The 19,970-nt window shown below is 44.1% G+C and overlaps 1 protein-coding gene across 3 annotated transcripts in view; it reads left to right on the top strand.

Moving 5' to 3' along the window:
• C10H1orf112 (chromosome 10 C1orf112 homolog) overlaps window positions 1–19,970 on the top strand; it is a 104,477-nt gene that overhangs the window by 4,155 nt on the left and 80,352 nt on the right. For 2 of the 3 annotated variants that reach the window (XM_033962138.1, XM_033962137.1), the window contains exons 2-5: window positions 2,866–2,905; window positions 3,730–3,818; window positions 10,718–10,822; window positions 19,068–19,208. In XM_033962138.1, the coding sequence (XP_033818029.1) occupies window positions 2,866–2,905; window positions 3,730–3,818; window positions 10,718–10,822; window positions 19,068–19,208 (375 nt within the window). The remainder of the gene's footprint in view (window positions 1–2,865; window positions 2,906–3,729; window positions 3,819–10,717; window positions 10,823–19,067; window positions 19,209–19,970) is intronic. The other variant, XM_033962139.1, reaches the window with a different exon arrangement.

The raw sequence follows: 19,970 nt of genomic DNA, 5'->3' as shown, positions 1-19,970 counted from the left end.
GGTTCAGCCAGGGGTCTTGGTTTCTTCGTAGATAAATGGACCATCTCGGTGTGAGGTAGGGTGTGTGTATTGAAAATTTGCTAGGTATTACTGGATTAGAATGATCTGTTAACACCCTCCCCAATAAATGGATAGGGCTGTCCTGAAAAATAAAATATTTTTTTTTTGTAAATCTTTATTCATTTTTAATTCTTACATCAAGTGAATTATAAATAATAAAACAATTTTCACAAATCACTTGTAATTACAATCATATATTCTTATAAAATAAATACCCCCCTCTTTATCAATATTCCCATGACCATATGATACATATTCCCCATCCCAACCCAAATATAAACTAACCATGTGCTTAAGATATCTGATCATTAGAGTAAATAGTCAATGGTCCCCATATTTTTTTAAAATTATGAAAATTTCCTTGTAACGCTATCATCTTTTCCATCTTATATATGTGGCAAACTTAATTCCACCAAAATGTATAATTTAACTTAGTATATTTCCAATTTTGAGTAATTTGTTGCATGGCGACCCCTGTCAATATTAATAATAACTTGTTATTATTTGCAGAAATCGGACTCTGAACTCTCATTGCTGTACCAAATAATATAGTGTCATAAGAGAGTCCTACATGATTTTCTAATAATTTATTAATTTGGGGCCAAATTAGTTTCCAAAAGGCATTTACACATGGACAGAAAAAAATTAAATGATCTAATCTAATCTAAACCTTAAGTTTATATACCGCATTATCTCCATAAGTCCCCACTTCTTATCTACAATGCCAGCATCTATTGGATCGAGTGTTATCTAACTTCTGTAAACGTATAGGGGTCCAAAAAACTCTATGTAACAAAAATAACCAAGTTTGACTCATAGATGCTGACCTTAATCTCCAAGACCAAAACCGTGGCCATTGAGAGGCAGAAATTGTCTGTCCAATCTCAATACTCCAAATATCCCTAAGACCAGTTTTCTTTTTTTTATTCAAAAATCCATATAATAGTTTATACCATTTTGCGGCTCGGTGTCCCAAAAAATCCGCCTGAAAGCAGAGGAACTGCAAACTATATTGAGTATTAAGAAAAATAAAATAAAATAGATAAAGTTGATTATCGTATTTTAAAGTAATCATGTATGACATCTCACAATCGTGAATTACATAATCCCAAGGCACCCCTTTGCATCTTCCTATGCTTTTTGCTTTTCACTTTGATTTTAAGTTTTTACTCTGGAGGCAAGGCAGGATTAATTTCTCAGGGCCCCTAGTACACTGCTCCCCCTGCCCCCACCCCACCATGCCTCGCCCCCATTTTCTTATTTACTTCTTTATTTCCACTTTATTTGTTTTATTTTAAAATTCAAAACAAACAGCAAAGATTACCATACCAGTGCCAGTGTACAGTTTTTCTTCTATGCAACCTCCAAACATCTCTGAACAAATCTCCCTTTCCTTCCTAGAGGAAGAGATCTTCAGCTGGCAGGGCTTTGGGAAGCCCACCAATTTATATTTTGCATATGGGTAGGAGGCCTGGGAAGAAAATTTGGTACCCGGCATTTTATTGGACTAATACATTTCTCACTTAGCTTTCAGAGGTTAAAACCTCTTTTTTCAGGTCAGTAAACTATACTGCTGTTACAGTTTCCCTGTCCTGACTTGAAGAAAGGAGTTATGATCTCTGAATTAGTAAAAAATATATTAAAATTAGTCCAATGAACAGGATCACCTTATTTCCATTTTCTATTAATAAATGATTATCAACACAGCTATAATAATACTTTATCCTAAAGCAAAAAGAAAGAAATAAAACAAATAGAAATTTTGTTTTCTACCTTTGTTGTTGTTGTCTGGTTTCTTCTTTCCTTATCTTCTCATCATTCTCTTCCTTCCATCCACTGTATGCCCTCTTCCTCTTCCATATGGCATCTGCTCTCTTTCTATGCCTCTTCCAGAAACTGTCTGCCTCTCCCTTCCATCTCTCCCTCCCCTGCCCTCTGGTGTGGTATCCATCTACTTCTCTCCGCTCTCCCCTCCATGGTGTGGCATCTCTCTCCTTTCCTTCCCTTCCCCCCACTTCCATCAGCATCTGCCCCCTTTCTTTTCCTCCAACCCAATTCCATCCAGTATCCTTCCCCCTTATGTCTCTTTCCCCTTTCCCTGTGCACCAATTGCATCAGCATCTTTTTTTTTATTTTGGGATTGACATGAGTTAAGGGCTCTTTTTACTAAGGTGCACTAGCGTTTTTAGTGCACACTGCAGATTAGCCGCGCTGCCCCCCGCGCTACCCCTAACCCCAGCTCAATGGTGACGTTACCATCTAGCACCATTCTACCGTAGAATACAAATATATTTGATGAAGCTGAACAAATGAAACTATAATCATGTAGAAATGCTATTAAGAACATAAGAATTGCCGCTGCTGGGTCAGACCAGTGGTCCATCATGCCCAGCAGTCCAATCCCGCGGCGGCCCTTAGGTCAAAGACCAGTGCCCTAACTGAGACCAGCCCTACCTGCTTACGTTCCGGTTCAGCAGGAACTTGTCTAACTTTATCTTGAATCCCTGAAGGGTGTTTTCCCCTATGACAGCCTCCGGAAGAGCGTTCCAGTTTTCTACCACTCTGGGTGAAGAAGAACTTCCTTACATTTGTACGGAATCTATCCCCCTTTAACTTTAGAGAGTGCCCTCTCGTTCTCCCTACTTTGGAGAGAGCAACCTGTGTTTATCTACTAAGTCTATCCCCTTCAGTACCTTGAATGTTTATATTAGAGCTATGATATCTTGGGAAATGAACATACATAAGTGTCAACCTGATTTGTATGATATGGATATGCTGGCATTTAATTTCTTTAACTTATTTTACTCTATGTATCAATGTGCTGACAGCTGGCCTGAACACATAAGTAAGTAATGGCTTTAAAAACCTGTACACTCTCTACGATGCCAGTACTGTACATGAGATATAACTTGCTGGATTTTTTTTCTTCTCAAATTTTTTAAAAACATGTTTGAACAATTTTATTTTGCAGTATGGATTATTTTAGACTTATTTGAAATGTGTTAATATATAGAAAAATTTAAAATCCCTTGTATTTGGAGGTTTACCTCGGGAGTAAGAGCTGCTTCATCATTATAGTGAATTTTATCCTGATAGATTAGCTATAACTGTAGAATATTAGAAATACTTTTATAAAATAGTCACCAGAGTGGTGTATAAACCAGCAGTACTAGCAAATGACAGTATCCATTAGGGTTTGTGTAAACCAGAAGTGTGATACAATACAATTACTTGTACACTGCAAAATACCAGACATGTAGTTCAGTGTGGTTTACAACAGTGTTCTTCAACCACCGGTTCATGGACCACAGAAATTTCCTGCCGGTCCACAGGGCCAGCACGTGCATCAGGCCCAAAACAGTGTTCTTCAACCGCCGCTCCACGGTGTGATCAATGCGGCGTTATCTTCGAGCCAGCTCCCTCTTCCTAACTGATTCAGTGCACAAAGCCACGATGCCTGTCCACAAAATAATTATTTTATTTCCGCCGGTCCATAGGTGTCAAAAGGTTGAAGAACACTGATCTAATCCATTCAATAGTAAAATTTCTTACCTGTTTAGGTATGACTATTTAAACTTATAATGAAATTTTAAAAATGACTCAAACTGCTAAATTTGAGTCTATGCAGTTAATGATGGCTTTTTTTTTCCTTCTGTTGTGTTTCCCCAGGAGTTCTCAGGATCCTGACACAAACAGTCCTGCCTCATATTAAATTCTCAGAGCTGGAAGAGAATTTCTTTTCGCAAGTATTGCCCAAGGTGCTCAAAAGTTTGCTTTCATCAGTAATAGGAAGATGAATTGTTAGTTCTTTGTAAAAATTGTTCATTTTACCCCAACATAAAAGTCAAAATTAGCTAAATGCATTTTAGATCCCTATTTATGGTTTGATCTGGTAGTTTCAGATCTGCAGACTCGGAGCTAGATGCACGAAAGAGGATAGGTAAGACTGTGTGGGTCTGCTCCGATTCAATATTTGGCTGATTCAAAAAGAGCAATTGATACACTAAAAAGTTTCCATGCAAATGATTCACGTGGAGGTTCGTCGTAATCACTGTCTCTCCCACCCAATTGATGGCTGTGAGAGCCAGCAGGGGAAAGCCCCGAAAGCAACCTTCTGCCACTCAGCTGTTTGGGGCAGGAAACTATTTTTTTCCAATGGGCACACATGCTGTGTGTGTCACACACGTACAATATCTGCTCCATTAAAAAAGAAAGAAAAGCCCCCCACCGATGGTCCTCCCCAATGACTATGGCACTGGGAATCACCTCCTCCCCCACACTAGTGAAAATCAGCAGGAGGGATGCACATTGTGGAACAATTTACCAGTAGAGTTAAGGAAGGAAGAATCATTTCAAAATTTTAAGAGACATCTAAAAGCATTTTTTTTTTTCAAATGGCTCTCCCGAATTGAATAATGGAATGGGGACCGCAATCTGCCTTCATTTGTATTAATTTGTACTGATTTGTGTTGATTTGGATTTATTTATTTCATATAACAGTTTTACTCCCTCTTCTACTAAACCGCGCTAATGGTTTTAGCACGGGGAGCTGCGCTAAATGGCCAGCGTTGCTCCCGACGCTCATTGAGTTCCTATGAATGTCAAGCGCGGCTCCCCATGCTAAAACCGCTAGCACGGTTTAGTAGAAGAGGGGATTAGTGGATATGTGGTAGAAATGGGGTTGTTTTTTTTTTTTTTTTTTAAATAAATCTTTATTCATTTTTAATCATTCAACAAGTGTACAATTTAATATCATACATATTCTTGAAAACATCACTTGTAAGTCTATCAAGAAAAAGAACAATTGTATATATATAAACCCATAACCCACCCCCCTTCCCATTATTATTAATAGTATACACAGTAAAATAAGAACCCTTCCCCCTCCCTATTATTCATGGTGTATATTTCAATAAAATAACTGGTGTTTAATCATCACAAAATGATGTCAATGGCCCCCATATTTTAGAAAAGGTCTTATAATTTCCATTTTGTATAGCTATTGATCTTTGTGTTAGAAATGTTAATTTCTTTGATGCTCTCAAGCTCTGCCAGTGACAGATCTGTGAAATGTGCTTTAACGGGAGTTGTATTAAGACCTGCACTAAAATATGACTGTTTCCTATCATGCTGCTTCAGAGATTTTTCTATCTGTTAAATTTATTTTATTTTATAATTTTTTATCTTCTTTCATTATTTCTATTTCTTTGATTTTTGATCTTGGAAATATATTGTGAGCCTTCGGGGCAGATAGGGTAGTTTTTCTCAAGGACCTAATTTCATTTTAGTTTGATTCATTGTAAACCGCTTAAAATGCAGGAGCGTTATATCAAATCTTAAATAAACATAAACACTCCCTCCTGCCACCGGAGGTCCCATTAAACCCCCCCATGCTTTTTTTGTGCATAGCCAAGCTTCGTTAGTGCATCAATTGCTTGATTATTTTGCATTGGGTTTACTTAATTTACATGGCCAGATTGGAAAATGTGCGATCAAAGGGGGAAAAAAGCCTGCAGGAACCATTTTGTGCATCGGGTTGGCAAATGTGATCATCTCTAAAGCTGTCAAAACAGATTTAGCGACAATTGCTGGCTTTAGTGCATCTATCTCTCAGTTGTGAACTGCTTTGATTCTGGCTTTGAAAGGCGGTATACTAAGGCAAATAAACTGATGACTGAAGGATCGGTGCTATTTAAAACATACATATAAATATCTATAAATTGGAATCGCAGCTGATGTGATTAAATTTGCAGATGACACAAAACTATTCAAAGTTGTTAAAATACATGTGAACTGTAAAATAAATTACAGGAAGACCTTAGGAAATTTGAAGACTGGGCATCCAAATAGCAGATGAAATTTAATGTGTCCAACATTGGTCTCCCAACCTAAAGAAGGATATAAAACTGCTGGAGAGGTTGCAGAGACGAGCAACAAAGCTAATAAAAGGTATGGAGAACTTGGAATACGAGGAACAACTTAAGAGACTGGGATTGTTCTCCCTTGAGAAAAGGAGACTGTGAGGGGATACAAAATACTGAAAGGAATCAACAAAATAGAGCAGGAAAAAAAATTATTTACAATGTCCAATGTGACACGGACAAGAGGACATGGACTGAAGCTAAGGGGGACAAGTCCAGGACAAATATCAGGAAGTTCTGCTTCACGCAACGAGTGGTGGACACCTGGAATGCTCTTCCAGAGGAGATTATTGCGGAATCCACCGTTCTAGGATTTAAAAGCTAACTAGATGCACATCTCCTTATGAGAGGCATAGAGGGATATGGGTGACTAGAATTACATCAGGTGTACACCTGGTTGGGCCTCCGCGTGTGCGACTCGCCGGACTTGATGGACCGAAGGTCTGATCCAGAGATGGCAGTTCTTATGTGGACAAATGCAAAGTAATGCATATGGCAAAGAGTAATCCAAATAATAGTTACTTGATGCTAGAGTCCACCTTAGGAGTCAGCACCCAAGAAACGATCTAGGTGTTAAGATCTCAACAACTCCTTGGTACTTCTTAAGTAACTATTATGACACCTCTTATGCTATTCCTGTAAACTTTTATGTAATCCCCCTTGAACCACAAGGCATTGGCGGAATAGAAATTACTAATGTAATGTACTGAAATCTTCTGACCAGTGTGTGGCAGTGGCCCAAAAACCAATATGTTATAATGCCTCTGCATCACTCCATGATGTGACTGCACCTTCAGTATTGTATTTACACTAGTGGCCAAAATTGTAGAAACACTTCGAGTTTTTCGAGATCACAGAACTTTATTCAACTGTTGCTCCAGTTACTTATTGAATCCTGCAACGTATGGTACGAGGGCAAATCAAAAACGAAAGGCAGTAAATTATGCGATAACTGGAACAGAGCTAGCAAAGTGCAACATATGTGCCTGTTAGAGAGTTCATCCATGCACGGTGCAGATCTTGGCCTTTAGTCATGTGGCAGCCATGAGGTCAGAAACATAGACGCTGCATTGCAAGATTGCACCATCAAAGAGCAACGTGCAGTGGTGCACTTTCTTTGGGCAAAGCATGATGAAGTAAAGGAAGCAGTGCTCACCTGGCTCCAGGAGCAGCTGAAAAACTTCTCTGCAGGAATGCAAAAACTAGTTGAATGATACAGCAAATGTGTTGTCTTGCATGGGGACTATGTGGAAAATGGATATGTTCAATTGTTCACAATTACTTCTTTTTAAAAAAAAAAAAAAAATCTTTATTCATTTTCAATCTTACATCAAGTGTACAAACATCAAAACATTAAAATTAAATATATCACTTGACAATCTTTCTAATTTATCTTATAATGCATAAAATTACCTCCCTTCCCTCCCATCATTCCCTCTATTATTTTCCCAATATGAATAATAATATATAAAACCTCCCCCCCTCCCAACATTAGATGGTGTATATTTCAATAGAAAATGGTGTCTACTCATTACAATAAGATGTTAATGGCTCCCAATTTTATTAAAATTATTATAATTCCCTTGTTGTTCTTTCCATTTTATAGATGTGACATAATGAGTTCCACCAGAAATTATAATTGAGTCTACTGTGATTTTTCCAATTATTTGTGATATGTTGAATTACTTCTATTAAAGATGTTAAATAATAATAATAATATCTTTATTTATATCCCGTCATACCTGTTCAGTGCAAGACGGTGTAGAGTAAGGTAGAGATACTTCGTGGTTATCGCTGGGTAGCGATAGAGGTAGAGTAACATAGTAGATGACATAGTAACATAGTAGATGACGGCAGATAAAGACCCGAATGGTCCATCCAGTCTGCCCAACCTGATTCAATTTAAATTTTTTTTTAATTTTTCTTCTTAGCTATTTCTGGGCAAGAATCCAAAGCTTTACCCGGTACTGTGCTTGGGTTCCAACTGCCGAAATCTCTGTTAAGACTTACTCCAGCCCATCTACACCCTCCCAGCCATTGAAGCCCTCCCCTGCCCATCCTCCACCAAACGGCCATACACAGACACAGACCGTGCAAGTCTGCCCAGTACTGGCCTAGTTCAATATTTAATATTATTTTCTGATTCTAAATCTTCTGTGTTCATCCCACGCTTCTTTGAACTCAGTCACAGTTTTACTCTCCACCACCTCTCTCGGGAGCGCATTCCAGGCATCCACCACCCTCTCCGTAAAATAGAATTTCCTAACATTGCCCCTGAATCTACCACCCCTCAACCTCAAATTATGTCCTCTGGTTTTACCATTTTCATTTCTCTGGAAAAGATTTTGTTCTACGTTAATACCCTTTAAGTATTTGAACTTGGTTTAAGAATTTGGTTCAGCAGAGGTTATTGGGGGGAAGACGGATTGTGGTGGTATTAGGGAAGAGTGGGGGAATGAGAAAAAGGGAAGGGATAGTTGGAGGGTGGCTTCTTATTCGATAAATTTGTTGATTAGGTGGGTCTTCAGGGATTTTCTGAAGGATTGGTAGGATGAGTGAGCCTTTACTTTTTGATTTACCTTTGTATTTGTGTAGTAATTTTGTGGTTAGGAATGACTTTAGTGATTTGATGTCTAAAAGGTAAGCGATTGCTCATGTTTCTTTTGATACGTATTGCTTAGATTTTGAGTGCATACAGTACAGTAGTAGTTTTGATGCTCTGATGTTGTCGCAGCTAGTGGGTCTGAAGGCCTGCTGTGCAATTTGACAAAATTTGAATGATTTTTCATTAATTGGAATTGAATTGAATATTAATTGTCTAAATACACTAAAATGACAGTTGTATGCTAAATTTTGCAGTTCTTGACTGGTCGCCTAAAAAGAGAGCAACAGCCATAACCTTAAGAAAAGAAAGCTACAGTTACTGAGAGAGTGCAGCCAAAATTGGTCAAGGTGTATCACCAGCCCGGGTAATAAAACTCTGCAAGCGCTTTGAAGAGACTAGAAGCATCAATAACAAAGCTAGAAGGGGCTGGAAAAAGGCTTCAACACCTCAGACTGATAGAAGGATGGTGAGAATGGCTTTACAGAATCAGGAATTAAATTACCTCTGACATCAATAAGTCACTGGCCTGCGTGGTCATTTGGACGTGTTCTTGCTTAAAGAAGATTTACCGATTTCCGTTGCTGATACGCGAAGGGGGAAATGAAGGGAGCCTCTTGACTGGGACCTCAGACGGTCGGCGGCTCCAGAGCCATGATGCAGACGATGTTGGACGCCGGAATTACACGTCAGATTCCAGGGACGACCCAGGCCTCGGAAGGAGTGCCGATTCCATCGGCAAACCTTACCTCTGATCAGGCTTCTCTGAACCCGATCTCAAGGCAGCCTCCTCCCCAACCTAAAGGAGATATTACGGCGGTGGAATAGGCAATTCAGCGGTCCTGTGAAGGTGGACAACTGATGGAGGAGAGGTGAGAGGAATGTCTTTTGAGAGACAGGCCCCCCACTGAAGATAGCGCAACATCGATATCTTCCATAGCCCAAGCTGGTGAGAATATTCTATCTTTACTGGTTCAATTTGGGAAGTTAACTAAGCCTGCCCAAGTCAATTTAGACGACCTGTGGAAGGCAATAGTGACCATGGATTCTAACCTTAAAAAGGAATTAACTTTAGTTCGTGCTGATTGTGCTACTATTAGTACTCAGGTCAACGCACAAGGGATTATTTTAAAAGAGCAGAGTGAGACTATTGTGAAACATCAAGAACAAATAAAAAGTTTGGAGACAGAGATTGTTAAGGAAAGATCTTATATACAGAAAAAATTGGAATATTTAGAAAATAAACAAGAAACAAATTAAGAATATTAAACTTCCCAAAGTCATCAGTAATTGCTCCGTTAGCAATGATGTGGAAGTACTTAAAAGAAATTCTGTTAATCTCAGAAGAAAATCTACCTTCAATAATTAGGGCTCAGAATTTGTCTTTGAGTGGGGAAAATACAGCAGAACAACAGAAAAGCGATCTAAATCTGACACATTTTTTGGGAGGACTCACTTGAAATAATAACGGGAAGAACTACCCGTATTGCGACTTTTGCCTTAGAGTTTGATAGGGATTTAATCTTACAAACATACTTTAGGCACTTGAATGATAAGTTTTTTTTTGTTCCACTGTACGTGTTTTTCCTGATCTGTCTAAAGATACACAAAAGAGGAGAAAAGAATTTCTTAGTTATAGACACAGAGTCTTGGCTCTGGGTGCTCAGTTCTTTTTAAAATTTCCTGCGAAATGTTGCATTTCTTTAGGAGGAAAGAATTTCTTATTTTTTGATTCAAAACAGTTATGTGAATTTATTACAGCCGGAGAAGGGGATGGAGTCGCTTTAGGTCCAATTGTACCAGCCGCAGTGTAGCAAACCGGCTGTCTGGGGGTTAGCTATGTCCCTGATTCTGTCTAAATAGGTTAAGTATTAGTTTTTTTATTTTTACTTTTTTTGTTCTTGGATCCAATAATAATATGTGGACTAAATAATTAATTAATTTGTTGTTTGATGTTAAATCAACCACATTTGCTTTGTTGGATATTATTTTTCAATTCCTTTTCAAGTTTGTATTCTTGTTGTTATGATGAAAAATTTGAATAATAAAAAAAATAAAGATAAAAAAATAACAAGTTTGCTTTCAACAAGGGCATTTCTCCTAAAGTCCCATTAATCTTTGATGTCTTTGGCAGGCGTTAAAACTGTTTGATGATTTGATGCATGAGTTATCTAGTCAGGCAACAAGACTTAACAGCCAGAATCTGGAGCTACAAGCAACACTAAGAAATATTCTACAGGTATAACCATCCCTAAATTCTGATTGGCGGATTTTAAAAATATAAATGTGAAATGGTGAAGCTCAAAAATTCTACACCTTTAAATGTATATGATCATTAGCAGGGCTTCATTTAGGGGGAACATTCTGGAATGCAGTTCTGCCACTTCTTTTCAGACTTTAGAGCAGGAGAGGTTTTCTGCTCCATCCTCCAAAAATTGAGTATCAAAGGACCATAGAACAACAGATGATCCAATGTCCAGATGACAGTGCCAGCATCTATTAGATTTAGAACTATCTAATTTTTGTAAACGAGCAGGGATCCAGAAACTTCTATGTAACAAAAAAAAACATGTTTGTCTCATAGATGCTGACGCTGTACATCTCATCCTCCAAGTCCTAATTCGTGGCCATTGAGACGCAGAAATATACTGCTTTATCTCAATGCTCCAAATGTCTCTTAAGACTAGTTTTTGGTTTTTTATTCAATAATTCAGATATTAATTTATCACTGGGCAGCCTGATGTCCTAAGAAATCTGTCTGGATGCATAGGACCTGCAAACTATAATGATTTTTTAGATTTCGCCAATCAGGGAACCCCTTCTGATTGGCCTGCTTCAACTGCAACCACCTATAATTTTGAGACTTTGAAATACCAAAAGATTGTTGCAGTCATGGAAAATCAAGCATTTTCCCATTTGATAAAACATCATCTAGTGTACGTATACCTGCCTGCATCCAGTGCTTCCAGAAGATCCTAGACTTACCCAATTTGAATCTTGGAGTTTAGAACACACTGCTATCTTCAAAGTGCGAGAATTCACAGGAGCCAGTAAGGAAGCCACTGAGCGCTGAGAAGCAGCGCCGAATCACGCTGCAGCTCGTGCAGCTCAGATGGCGAAGTTGATGCGCAGCTGGTTTGCAGCGGGGCAGGAGTTTGGAAAGCTTGCTCCTGCCTGCTGCACCTCCACCAGTGATCGGCAGAGGACCCACTGCCAGATCGGTAGAGGTATGAAGATAGGGCAGGGAGGGAGTGACAGAGTGCAGAGTCTGACAGGGGAAGGAAGGAAAGGTGCAGAGCCTGACAGGGGAGGGGAGGAAGGAAGGGTTCTGGGTGCAGTTCTGGGGAGGGGAGGAAGGAAGGGTGCTGGGCGCAGAGCCTGACAGGGCAGGACACTTGAATATTAAGCTACCCAACTTATATTCGAGTCAACCATTTTTTCCTCCTTTTTTGGGGGAAAAAGGGGGTCTCAACCTATATTTGGATTGACTTATATTCAAGTATATACGGTATTAAAATAAAATTGTTGAACGGCCTCTAAATGTTTACTGAAAGACTTATAATTTGGCACAATTAACAGTGGCCAGACATAGAACAAAAATAAGCTTGTGGAGGTCATGGCAAATCACTTTTTTATGTAGAAAACTGTATTTTCTCTAATAACATAATTTATCATCTGTCTAAAGCAGTATTCGTCAGTGCAAAGCCTGGGAGCCAAAGGAGGCTCCCAGAGACCTCTGGGGCAGTCCCCATTGTTTTTCTTTGTGTTTTTTTTCTGCTACGCTGCCTCTGTACCCATGCTCAGTACGAAAAAGGGAAAGTGGATGGGGGAAGAGCTGTATGCTTGAAGGACAAGACATTTCTCAATAGATAAAAGAGAATGCATTTGGAAATGCTCACAACCTTGAAGATACCCCCAATTAAATTTGAAAGTGGGCTGGTGGAGATGGATGTCAATGACATACACTGGTCAGCAGTATCATGGCTCTGCATGGGAAGATATTTGGCGTCTCTCCGTCAACTCATTAGAATCTGAAGTGGCCCCAGTTTAAAAATTAATGACAATCATTGATCTAAAGCAGTGGTCTCAAACTCATTGCAGGGCCACATTTTGGATTTGTAGGTACTTGGAGGGCCTCAGAAAAAAAAAAAATAGTTAATGTCTTATTAAAGAAATGACAATTCTTTAGCACTCTCCAGACCAGTAGAGGTTAACTTTACGAATGGGTATATCTAATCATGACCAGCAGGTGGAGACTGAAAACAAAACTTTGGGACAGTATATACTATCCTCCCTTCTCTATTTCCCTCAGTCTTCTTTCAGTCTCCAGCAGGTGTTGAGTGATCTGTACCCATCTCTCTTGGTAGGGCTGTTGGAATTTGTTTAGGGGTTTATTGTCCCTGTTTTTGGCCGGACGGAGCTTGGTCGGGCCCTGTTTGGGGGTCCGTCCGACCTCGGGGGTGTCAAACCCGGCGGGTCACGAGCGGGGTCCCTCCCCCCACTTCCTCCACCTCCCCACATTTTTTTAGAGGAGCCTTAGCAGTAAGCCTTGCCCCCTAAGTCAAGCAAGGCATATTGCTTCGAGAGCCTGTGGAGTCTGTTCTGTAAAAAAAAAAAAAAAAAAAAATCCTGAGGTAGTGCTGGTCTGAAGGGTTGTTTCCCTTTAAGAAAACTGTATTTTACTGTATTTTTTCATGTAACCAGCACTTTTTTATAGCTAGGTCGCGTCTGGAGCAATTGTGCCCTTCTCCGGGGGAGTAGGCCACAATTTTAGTCCAGCCGCGAGGCACTCGCGGCCGGCCTGAACTCGGCGGTTTGGGTCGGTGAGGTGGTGGAGCTCCGTCGGCAGCGGCTGCAGGCGCCCAGAGCTCCCCGCCGATGGTGCCTCGCGAGTCGGCTTGGAGCAGTGGGGAAGCCCGGTCTTCCACAACCGCCCACGGAGGGATTCCCCGAAGGATTCCCTCTCAGCTGATTTTTTGACAGCTGATGCCGACTTGCCTGTCTTAGCGGCTGGGACTGTTCAGTCTTCTCAGCCGCTACAGGCCATGGAGGGAGCATTTTTGGCGGGAACTTCGCCATTTTCTTTGTCTGGCCCCTCCATTTTGTCTGCAACCTCAGGTGACCTTCCCCCTGTATGGCGAACACAGGGGCAGGTTTCAGCATGGACCCCTGCTGGGGCAGGGAGTCCCTGGGGACCCCCAGGGGTTTTTTGCCCCCAATTTATTTTCTTTCTTTGTGCGGACTTTTGGGGGTCCCACGTGCGCCTGGGGGGTTTCGGGGGGGGTTTCCCTCCGCGCCCCCTATGGCTTTGCCTCCCTCTTTTCGTTTGGCGTCCCCTCTTCCTCCTCCCTCATCCAAGCGCCCGCGGGGGGGCTTGGATTGCGAATTGGTGGGCGGAGGAGCGTGTTGGCCTGGTTGAGGACCTGGCTGCTTTGGCGGGCTTCCAGGATCCTCTAGAGGGGACGCCTGTTGGCAGCGGGGCGGCGGGTTTCCCGTCTTCCAGAGCAGATGCGTCCGTGGTGCGCTTTTTTATTCAGAGGGATGAGCTTTTAGACCTGTGTAGCAGGTCTCCTTGGTGCTGCATTTTTGCAGTGGCGCCGCCGGAGACCCCGCGTATGGGGGCCCCTCTGCTTCAGGGGGTCTGTCCTGGTTCCCGCTCTTTTCCTGTGCGTCAGGATTTGCGGGATTTTGTGTTGGCGCAGTGGCCTATGGGCGCAGTTTCGTTTGGTGTGCGCCTTGGCTCTTGGGTATCCCGTCCCGGAGGGAGGTAGGGCTACCTTAATTTCGCCAATGGGGAACGCGGTGGTCTCGGCACTTCCTAAGCGGCATACCGTGCCTGTTATGGACGGTTCTGCTCTTAGGGTCTCGGAGGCGCGTGCGTTAGAGACTCTTCTTAAGTATGATTTTGATGTCTCTGCCTTTGGGGTCCAGGCGGCTGTTTGTGGGGAGCTAGTCGCTCGCGCCGTGTTTCGGTGGGCTGAGCGTGTCCTGGATCGGGAGTCTGATGACTGGTCTCTAGTGGATCAGGAGGTAGCGAAGATTGCGATGGCTGCCTCGTTCCTCTCAGATGCTCTTTATGACTTGGTGCGGATTTCGGCTAAGTCTATGGCATGGCCGCGCGGCGTATTTTGTGGCTGCGCGCTTGGGCGGCGGATTCTGCGTCCAAAGCTAAGTTTACTAAAGTTCCCTTTAGGGGGTCTTTTTGTTTGGAGAGGAATTAGATGAGTTGATTCAGACTCTGACGGACTCGAAGGTGCCCCGTCTGCCTGAGGACCGTGCCCGCCCTGCGTCTAGGTGTGGGGCTGCCCGGGGGCGTTTGCGGGAATTTCGCAAGTATCGCCCGGGGCGTGGGGCTGCTTCTTTCCCGGCTCAGGGTTTTTCCCGGGGTCGGTTCTTCCAGCGCATGCAGCCCTTTCGGGGGGCCCGTCGGGGGGCAGGGAATCCCTCCGCCGGTTCCCCCGCTTCCCGTCCTGCGCAAGGACTCCTTGCCGGCGCCCCCTTTGGTTCCGGTGGGGGCCCGGCTGCGCAAATTTTTCCCCAAATGGGCCGAGATCGCGTCCGATCAGTGGGTCCTTGAGGTGGTGCGGGACGGTTACGCTCTGGAGTTTACCTGCTCTCTGCCGGACCTTTTCCTCGCTTCTCCATGTCAGACTCCATGGAAGACGCAGGCTTTTCGTCAGACCCTTCAGCGTTTGCTAGATCTCGAGGCAGTGGTGCCGGTGTCCCCTACGGAGTGGGGCACCGGCAGGTACTCCATTTACTTTGTGGTGGCCATAAAGGAGGGGACCTTTCGGCCCATCCTGGATGTCTCTCGATCTGACGGAGGCCTACTTGCAGGTTCCAATTCGGGCCTCTCATCAGCACTTCCTTCGCTTTGCGATCTTGGGGCGGCACTTTCAGTTCTGTGCGCTTCCCTTTGGTCTGGCCACGGCTCCTCGGACGTTCACCACGGTAATGGTGGTCGTCGCGGCAGCCTTGCGGTCGGTGGGCATCCTGGTTCTCCCCTACCTGGACGACTGGTTGATTCGGGCAAAGTCGTTGCAGGAGAGCTCCCGGGTTACGGCTCGGGTGGTGGAGTTTCTCCGGTCGCTGGGCTGGGTGGTCAACCTTTCCAAGAGTCGGTTGGTCCCGGCTCAGCGTCTGGAGTGCCTTGGGGTTATGTTCGACATCTCCTTGGGGAAGGTCTTCCTTCCAGAGGCCCGGGTGAGCAAATTGCAATCTCAGATTCGCCTGCTTTTGGCGTCCCGGGGTCCTCGGGCGCGAGATTTCCTCCAAGTCCTGGGGTCAATGGCGGCGTCCCTGGACGTGGTGAGGTGGGCGCGGGCCCACATGCGTCCTCTTCAGTATGCTCTGCTCCGGAGGTGGTCTCCCCGGAGGCAAGATTTGGATGTTCCGGTTCCCCTGCGAGGCTTGGCGCGCTGCAGTCTGCGCTGGTGGCTCCGGACCCCTCACCTGGTTCAGGGGGTGGGTCTGGATCTCCCGCAGTGGACGGTGCTCCTTACGGATGCGAGTCTCCTCGGTTGGGGGGCTCAGTTTATGGGCCACTCAGCTCGGGGCACCTGGTCCGCGGAGGAGGCCTCCTGGTCGATCAACGAGTTGGAGACCAGAGCGGTCAGGCTGGCGCTGTTAGCTTTCCACTCCCTTTTGCTGGGCAAGTCGGTCAGAGTCCTGTCGGACAATGCCACGGCGGTGGCTTATGTCAATCGTCAGGGGGGCACCAAGAGCACTCCTGTGGCGCAGGAGGCGGCTCGGCTCATGGTTTGGGCGGAGTCCCATCTTCTGGACCTCTCGGCTTCTCATATAGCCGGGGTAGAAAATGTTCAGGCAGACTTCCTCAGTCGTCACTTCCTGGATCCAGGAGAGTGGTTTCTCGGCGCCGGAGCGTTTCGGTTGATAGTGCAAGATTGGGGGCAGCCCCTGATGGACCTGATGGCCACGAGTGGCAACGCCAAAGTGCCCCGCTTCTTCAGTCGTCGCAGGGAAGGGCTGGCCGAGGGTCTGGATGCTCTGGTCCAGCCGTGGCCAACGGAGGGGCTGTTGTATGTGTTCCCTCCTTAGCCGCTGGTGGGCAGAGTGCTTCTTCGCATTGTTCACCATCCGGGTTTGGTGGTGCTGGTGGCTCCGGATTGGCCTCGACGTCCGTGGTATGCGGATCTGGTGAGACACCTGGTGGCGGTTCCTCTTCCTCTGCCTCTCTCGGACGACCTTCTGATGCAGGGTCCCATTCCCTTGTTCGACCCGTCTCTCTTCTGTCTTACGGCGTGGCTCTTGAAAGGGGTCGCCTTAGCAAGAAGGGATATTCAGACAAGGTGATCGCTACACTGTTGGGGTCCCGGAGGCTTTCTACCTCTCGGGCTTATGTGCGGGTTTGGCGTCTCTTTGAGGAATGGTGTCGGGCGCGGGGAGTGACCTCTTTTCGCGCTTCTCTGCCTAACATTCTAGAGTTCTTGCAGGATGGCCTGGATAGAGGCCTGGCTTGGTCTTCTCTCCGGGTTCATCTTGCGGCCCTGTCGACCTTTCGAGGGTTGGTGTCAGGTCAGCGTTTATCGGCTCTTCCTGATGTGATTCGGTTTCTGCGGGCGGCCAAGTTGCTTAGGCCTCCCCTACGGCCCTCGGTTCCCTCTTGGGATCTTAATCTGGTTCTCTCTGTTTTGGTGCGCCCGCCTTTCGAGCCCTTGGACGACTGTTCTTTGAAGGACCTTACTTTGAAGGCGGTCTTTTTGGTGGCCATTACTTCTGCTAGGAGTATTTCTGAGCTGCAGGCTTTCTCTTGTAGGGCTCCCTTCTTGGAGTTGTCTAGGGAGCGGGTCGTCTTGCGGCCTGTTCCTTCCTTTCTGCCGAAGGTTGTTTCTCCTTTTCATGTCAATCAATCGGTGGTTCTCCCGGTCTTGGGTGGTCGGGAGGGCTCTTCTGAGCAACGGCAGCTGCGCAAGTTGGATGTCGGTCGGGTCCTTCGCTCTGATGTGCAGCGGACCCAGGAATTCCGGAAGTCCGATCATCTCTTTGTCCTCCTGGCTGGTCCTCGTCGGGGAGCTGGCGCTTCTAAGGCTACTATTGCGCGCTGGATCAAGGAGACGATTGCTTCCGCTTATCTTCTGAAACAGCAGCCTGTTCCGGAGTTTCTCAAGGCTCATTCCACTCGGGGTCAGGCGGCTTCTTGGGCTGAGTCGTCGCTCGTGCCTCCGGTGGATATTTGTAAGGCTGCGGTTTGGTCCTCCTTGTATTCTTTTGTTAGACATTATCGGGTAGATGTTCAGGCGCGTCGGGACGCGGTGTTCGGTGAGCGTGTTCTGGTATCGGCCCTTCGGGGGTCCCGCCCGTGAGAGGGACTGCTTTGGTACGTCCCATTCGTAAAGTTAACCTCTACTGGTCTGGAGAGTGCTAAAGAAGGAGAAATTAGGTTCTTACCTGCTAATTTACTTTCTTTTAGCTTCTCCAGACCAGTAGAGGTCCCCACCCTGTCTGTTGTTGTTGTTGTTGTTGGGGCTGTTTTCGCGGGCAGTTTTTGTTTTTTGCTGCGGGTTCTAGTATTTTTCTAGGGCCGGGGAGAATTAAAGAACAGCGGCTGTGGCTCGGCTGGCTTAGATGGCGAGCTGTGGGGACATTTTCCTTCGGGTATTTCTCCTCTGCATTTTCCAACAGCATTTGGGTATGTTATTTGTTACTCCTGTTCGGAGTATTGTTTTCTTCCTGTTTTCCAGTTCTTGGTTCTGCTTGGCTATTCGGCAGACTGAGGGAAATAGAGAAGGGAGGATAGTATATACTGTCCCAAAGTTTTGTTTTCAGTCTCCACCTGCTGGTCATGATTAGATATACCCATTCGTAAAGTTAACCTCTACTGGTTAGCAACCAAGTAATAAGTATAGAAATCCGACCAGGTCGTGCATGTGCAAGACCAGAGGGTTAGGACTTCGATGGGAAGATAAAACTCAATGGGAAACCAAGGTGGCAAGGGGGCCCCTTCTGGTGTCTCAGACAGGCCGTGACCTGTTCGGGCCGCCGCGGGAGCGGACTGCTGGGCAGGATGGACCTGAGGTCTGACCCAGCGGAGGAACTGCTTATGTTCTTATGTTCTTATGTTCTTATGGTCTGGAGAAGCTAAAAGAAAGTAAATTAGCAGGTAAGAACCTAATTTCTCCTTTTGCATGAGGTAAAACTCTTTATAGTTTATAAATCTTTCCTTTTGGCTAAGTCTTAATAATAATATTGTCATTTATAGCTAAAGAGACGTATGATCAAATAACTGTTTTATTTTACTTTTGTGATTATGATAAACATACCCAGGGCCTCACAATAGTACCTGGTGGGCGCATATGGTCTCCGGGCCGCGAGTTTGAGACCACTGATCTAAAGCATTCCTAGAACTAGTTTCCTTTTTAATTTTGAGAATCTATTGTTATCTTCTTAATCCACTTACATACTTAGATATAAAGGCCATCATGTATGTTGTTAGGATGCATTGAATGTTGTTTCCTGAATTGCAGAATCTGATTCATGGACTCGAAGCTTTGACAGCCTGTGTGTGTCATGTTTCTTCCCTGGATGAGCCGCTGGCGTTGCACAGCATCCAGACTCTTCCTACTGCTGTCCTTCACATACTCAGGAATACCTTCACGCATTGCAAGGTGGGATACAGACAGGTTTTCTGGATGTTAAGTGGTAGTGAAAGTCCTCTTGCTGTGCCGGAAAAATCGGAATTCCCTCTGAATCCTGGTATAAGTTGCTTTGGAGCCAGCATTACACATTCCTATTAAGGTTAATAAATTCAAAATGTTTAATAATGGAAAATAAGGTGCTATCTTTTTGTTGGATGAATTGAATACATATATTTTTGATGAGCTGTTGGAAGCCTAAACCACCTTCCTTAGGTCAAGACAGTTGAAAAAAAAATCAGTCAAAGTTGGTCCAATAAAAAAAAAAAAAATAATAAAAGCACCTTATTTTCTTTTCTTTTTATTTATTAACCTACTTTGAAGATTAACATAGCTATTACATTACTTGTTCCCTTTTTTGAGTTATGAATGCTGATTTCACATTGGACCGCCCCCTTCCCTCAACAAATATTTCAGATTATGCAAGAGGGGTCTGAAGCTGATGCATTTTCTTGGTTATTTCTGGTTTAGTTTAATATGTAAACAAACCAAAACTGCAGGCGTGTACACAATGCAGGCAAATTTTATTGTGACAAATAAATTATATCTAAAAACCTTTTTACCAAGCAAGGGACCCAACACGGTCCGTGTTTCGGACAACCTTCATCAGGGGTCCGTGGTAAAAAAGAAAAGGAAAAATTTGTCACAAAAAAAGCTGGAAAGATAACGTCGTATATTTCGCCGAAAATCGCAAATTACTATGGATAGTCGCCCATCATGTACACACGCCTGCAG

Source organism: Geotrypetes seraphini, chromosome 10, assembly GCF_902459505.1.
Source record: "Geotrypetes seraphini chromosome 10, aGeoSer1.1, whole genome shotgun sequence".
Taxonomy (NCBI): Eukaryota; Metazoa; Chordata; class Amphibia; order Gymnophiona; family Dermophiidae; genus Geotrypetes; species Geotrypetes seraphini.
The sequence above is the reverse complement of the archived record's forward strand: the minus strand, read 5'-3'. Positions and strand labels throughout refer to the sequence as shown.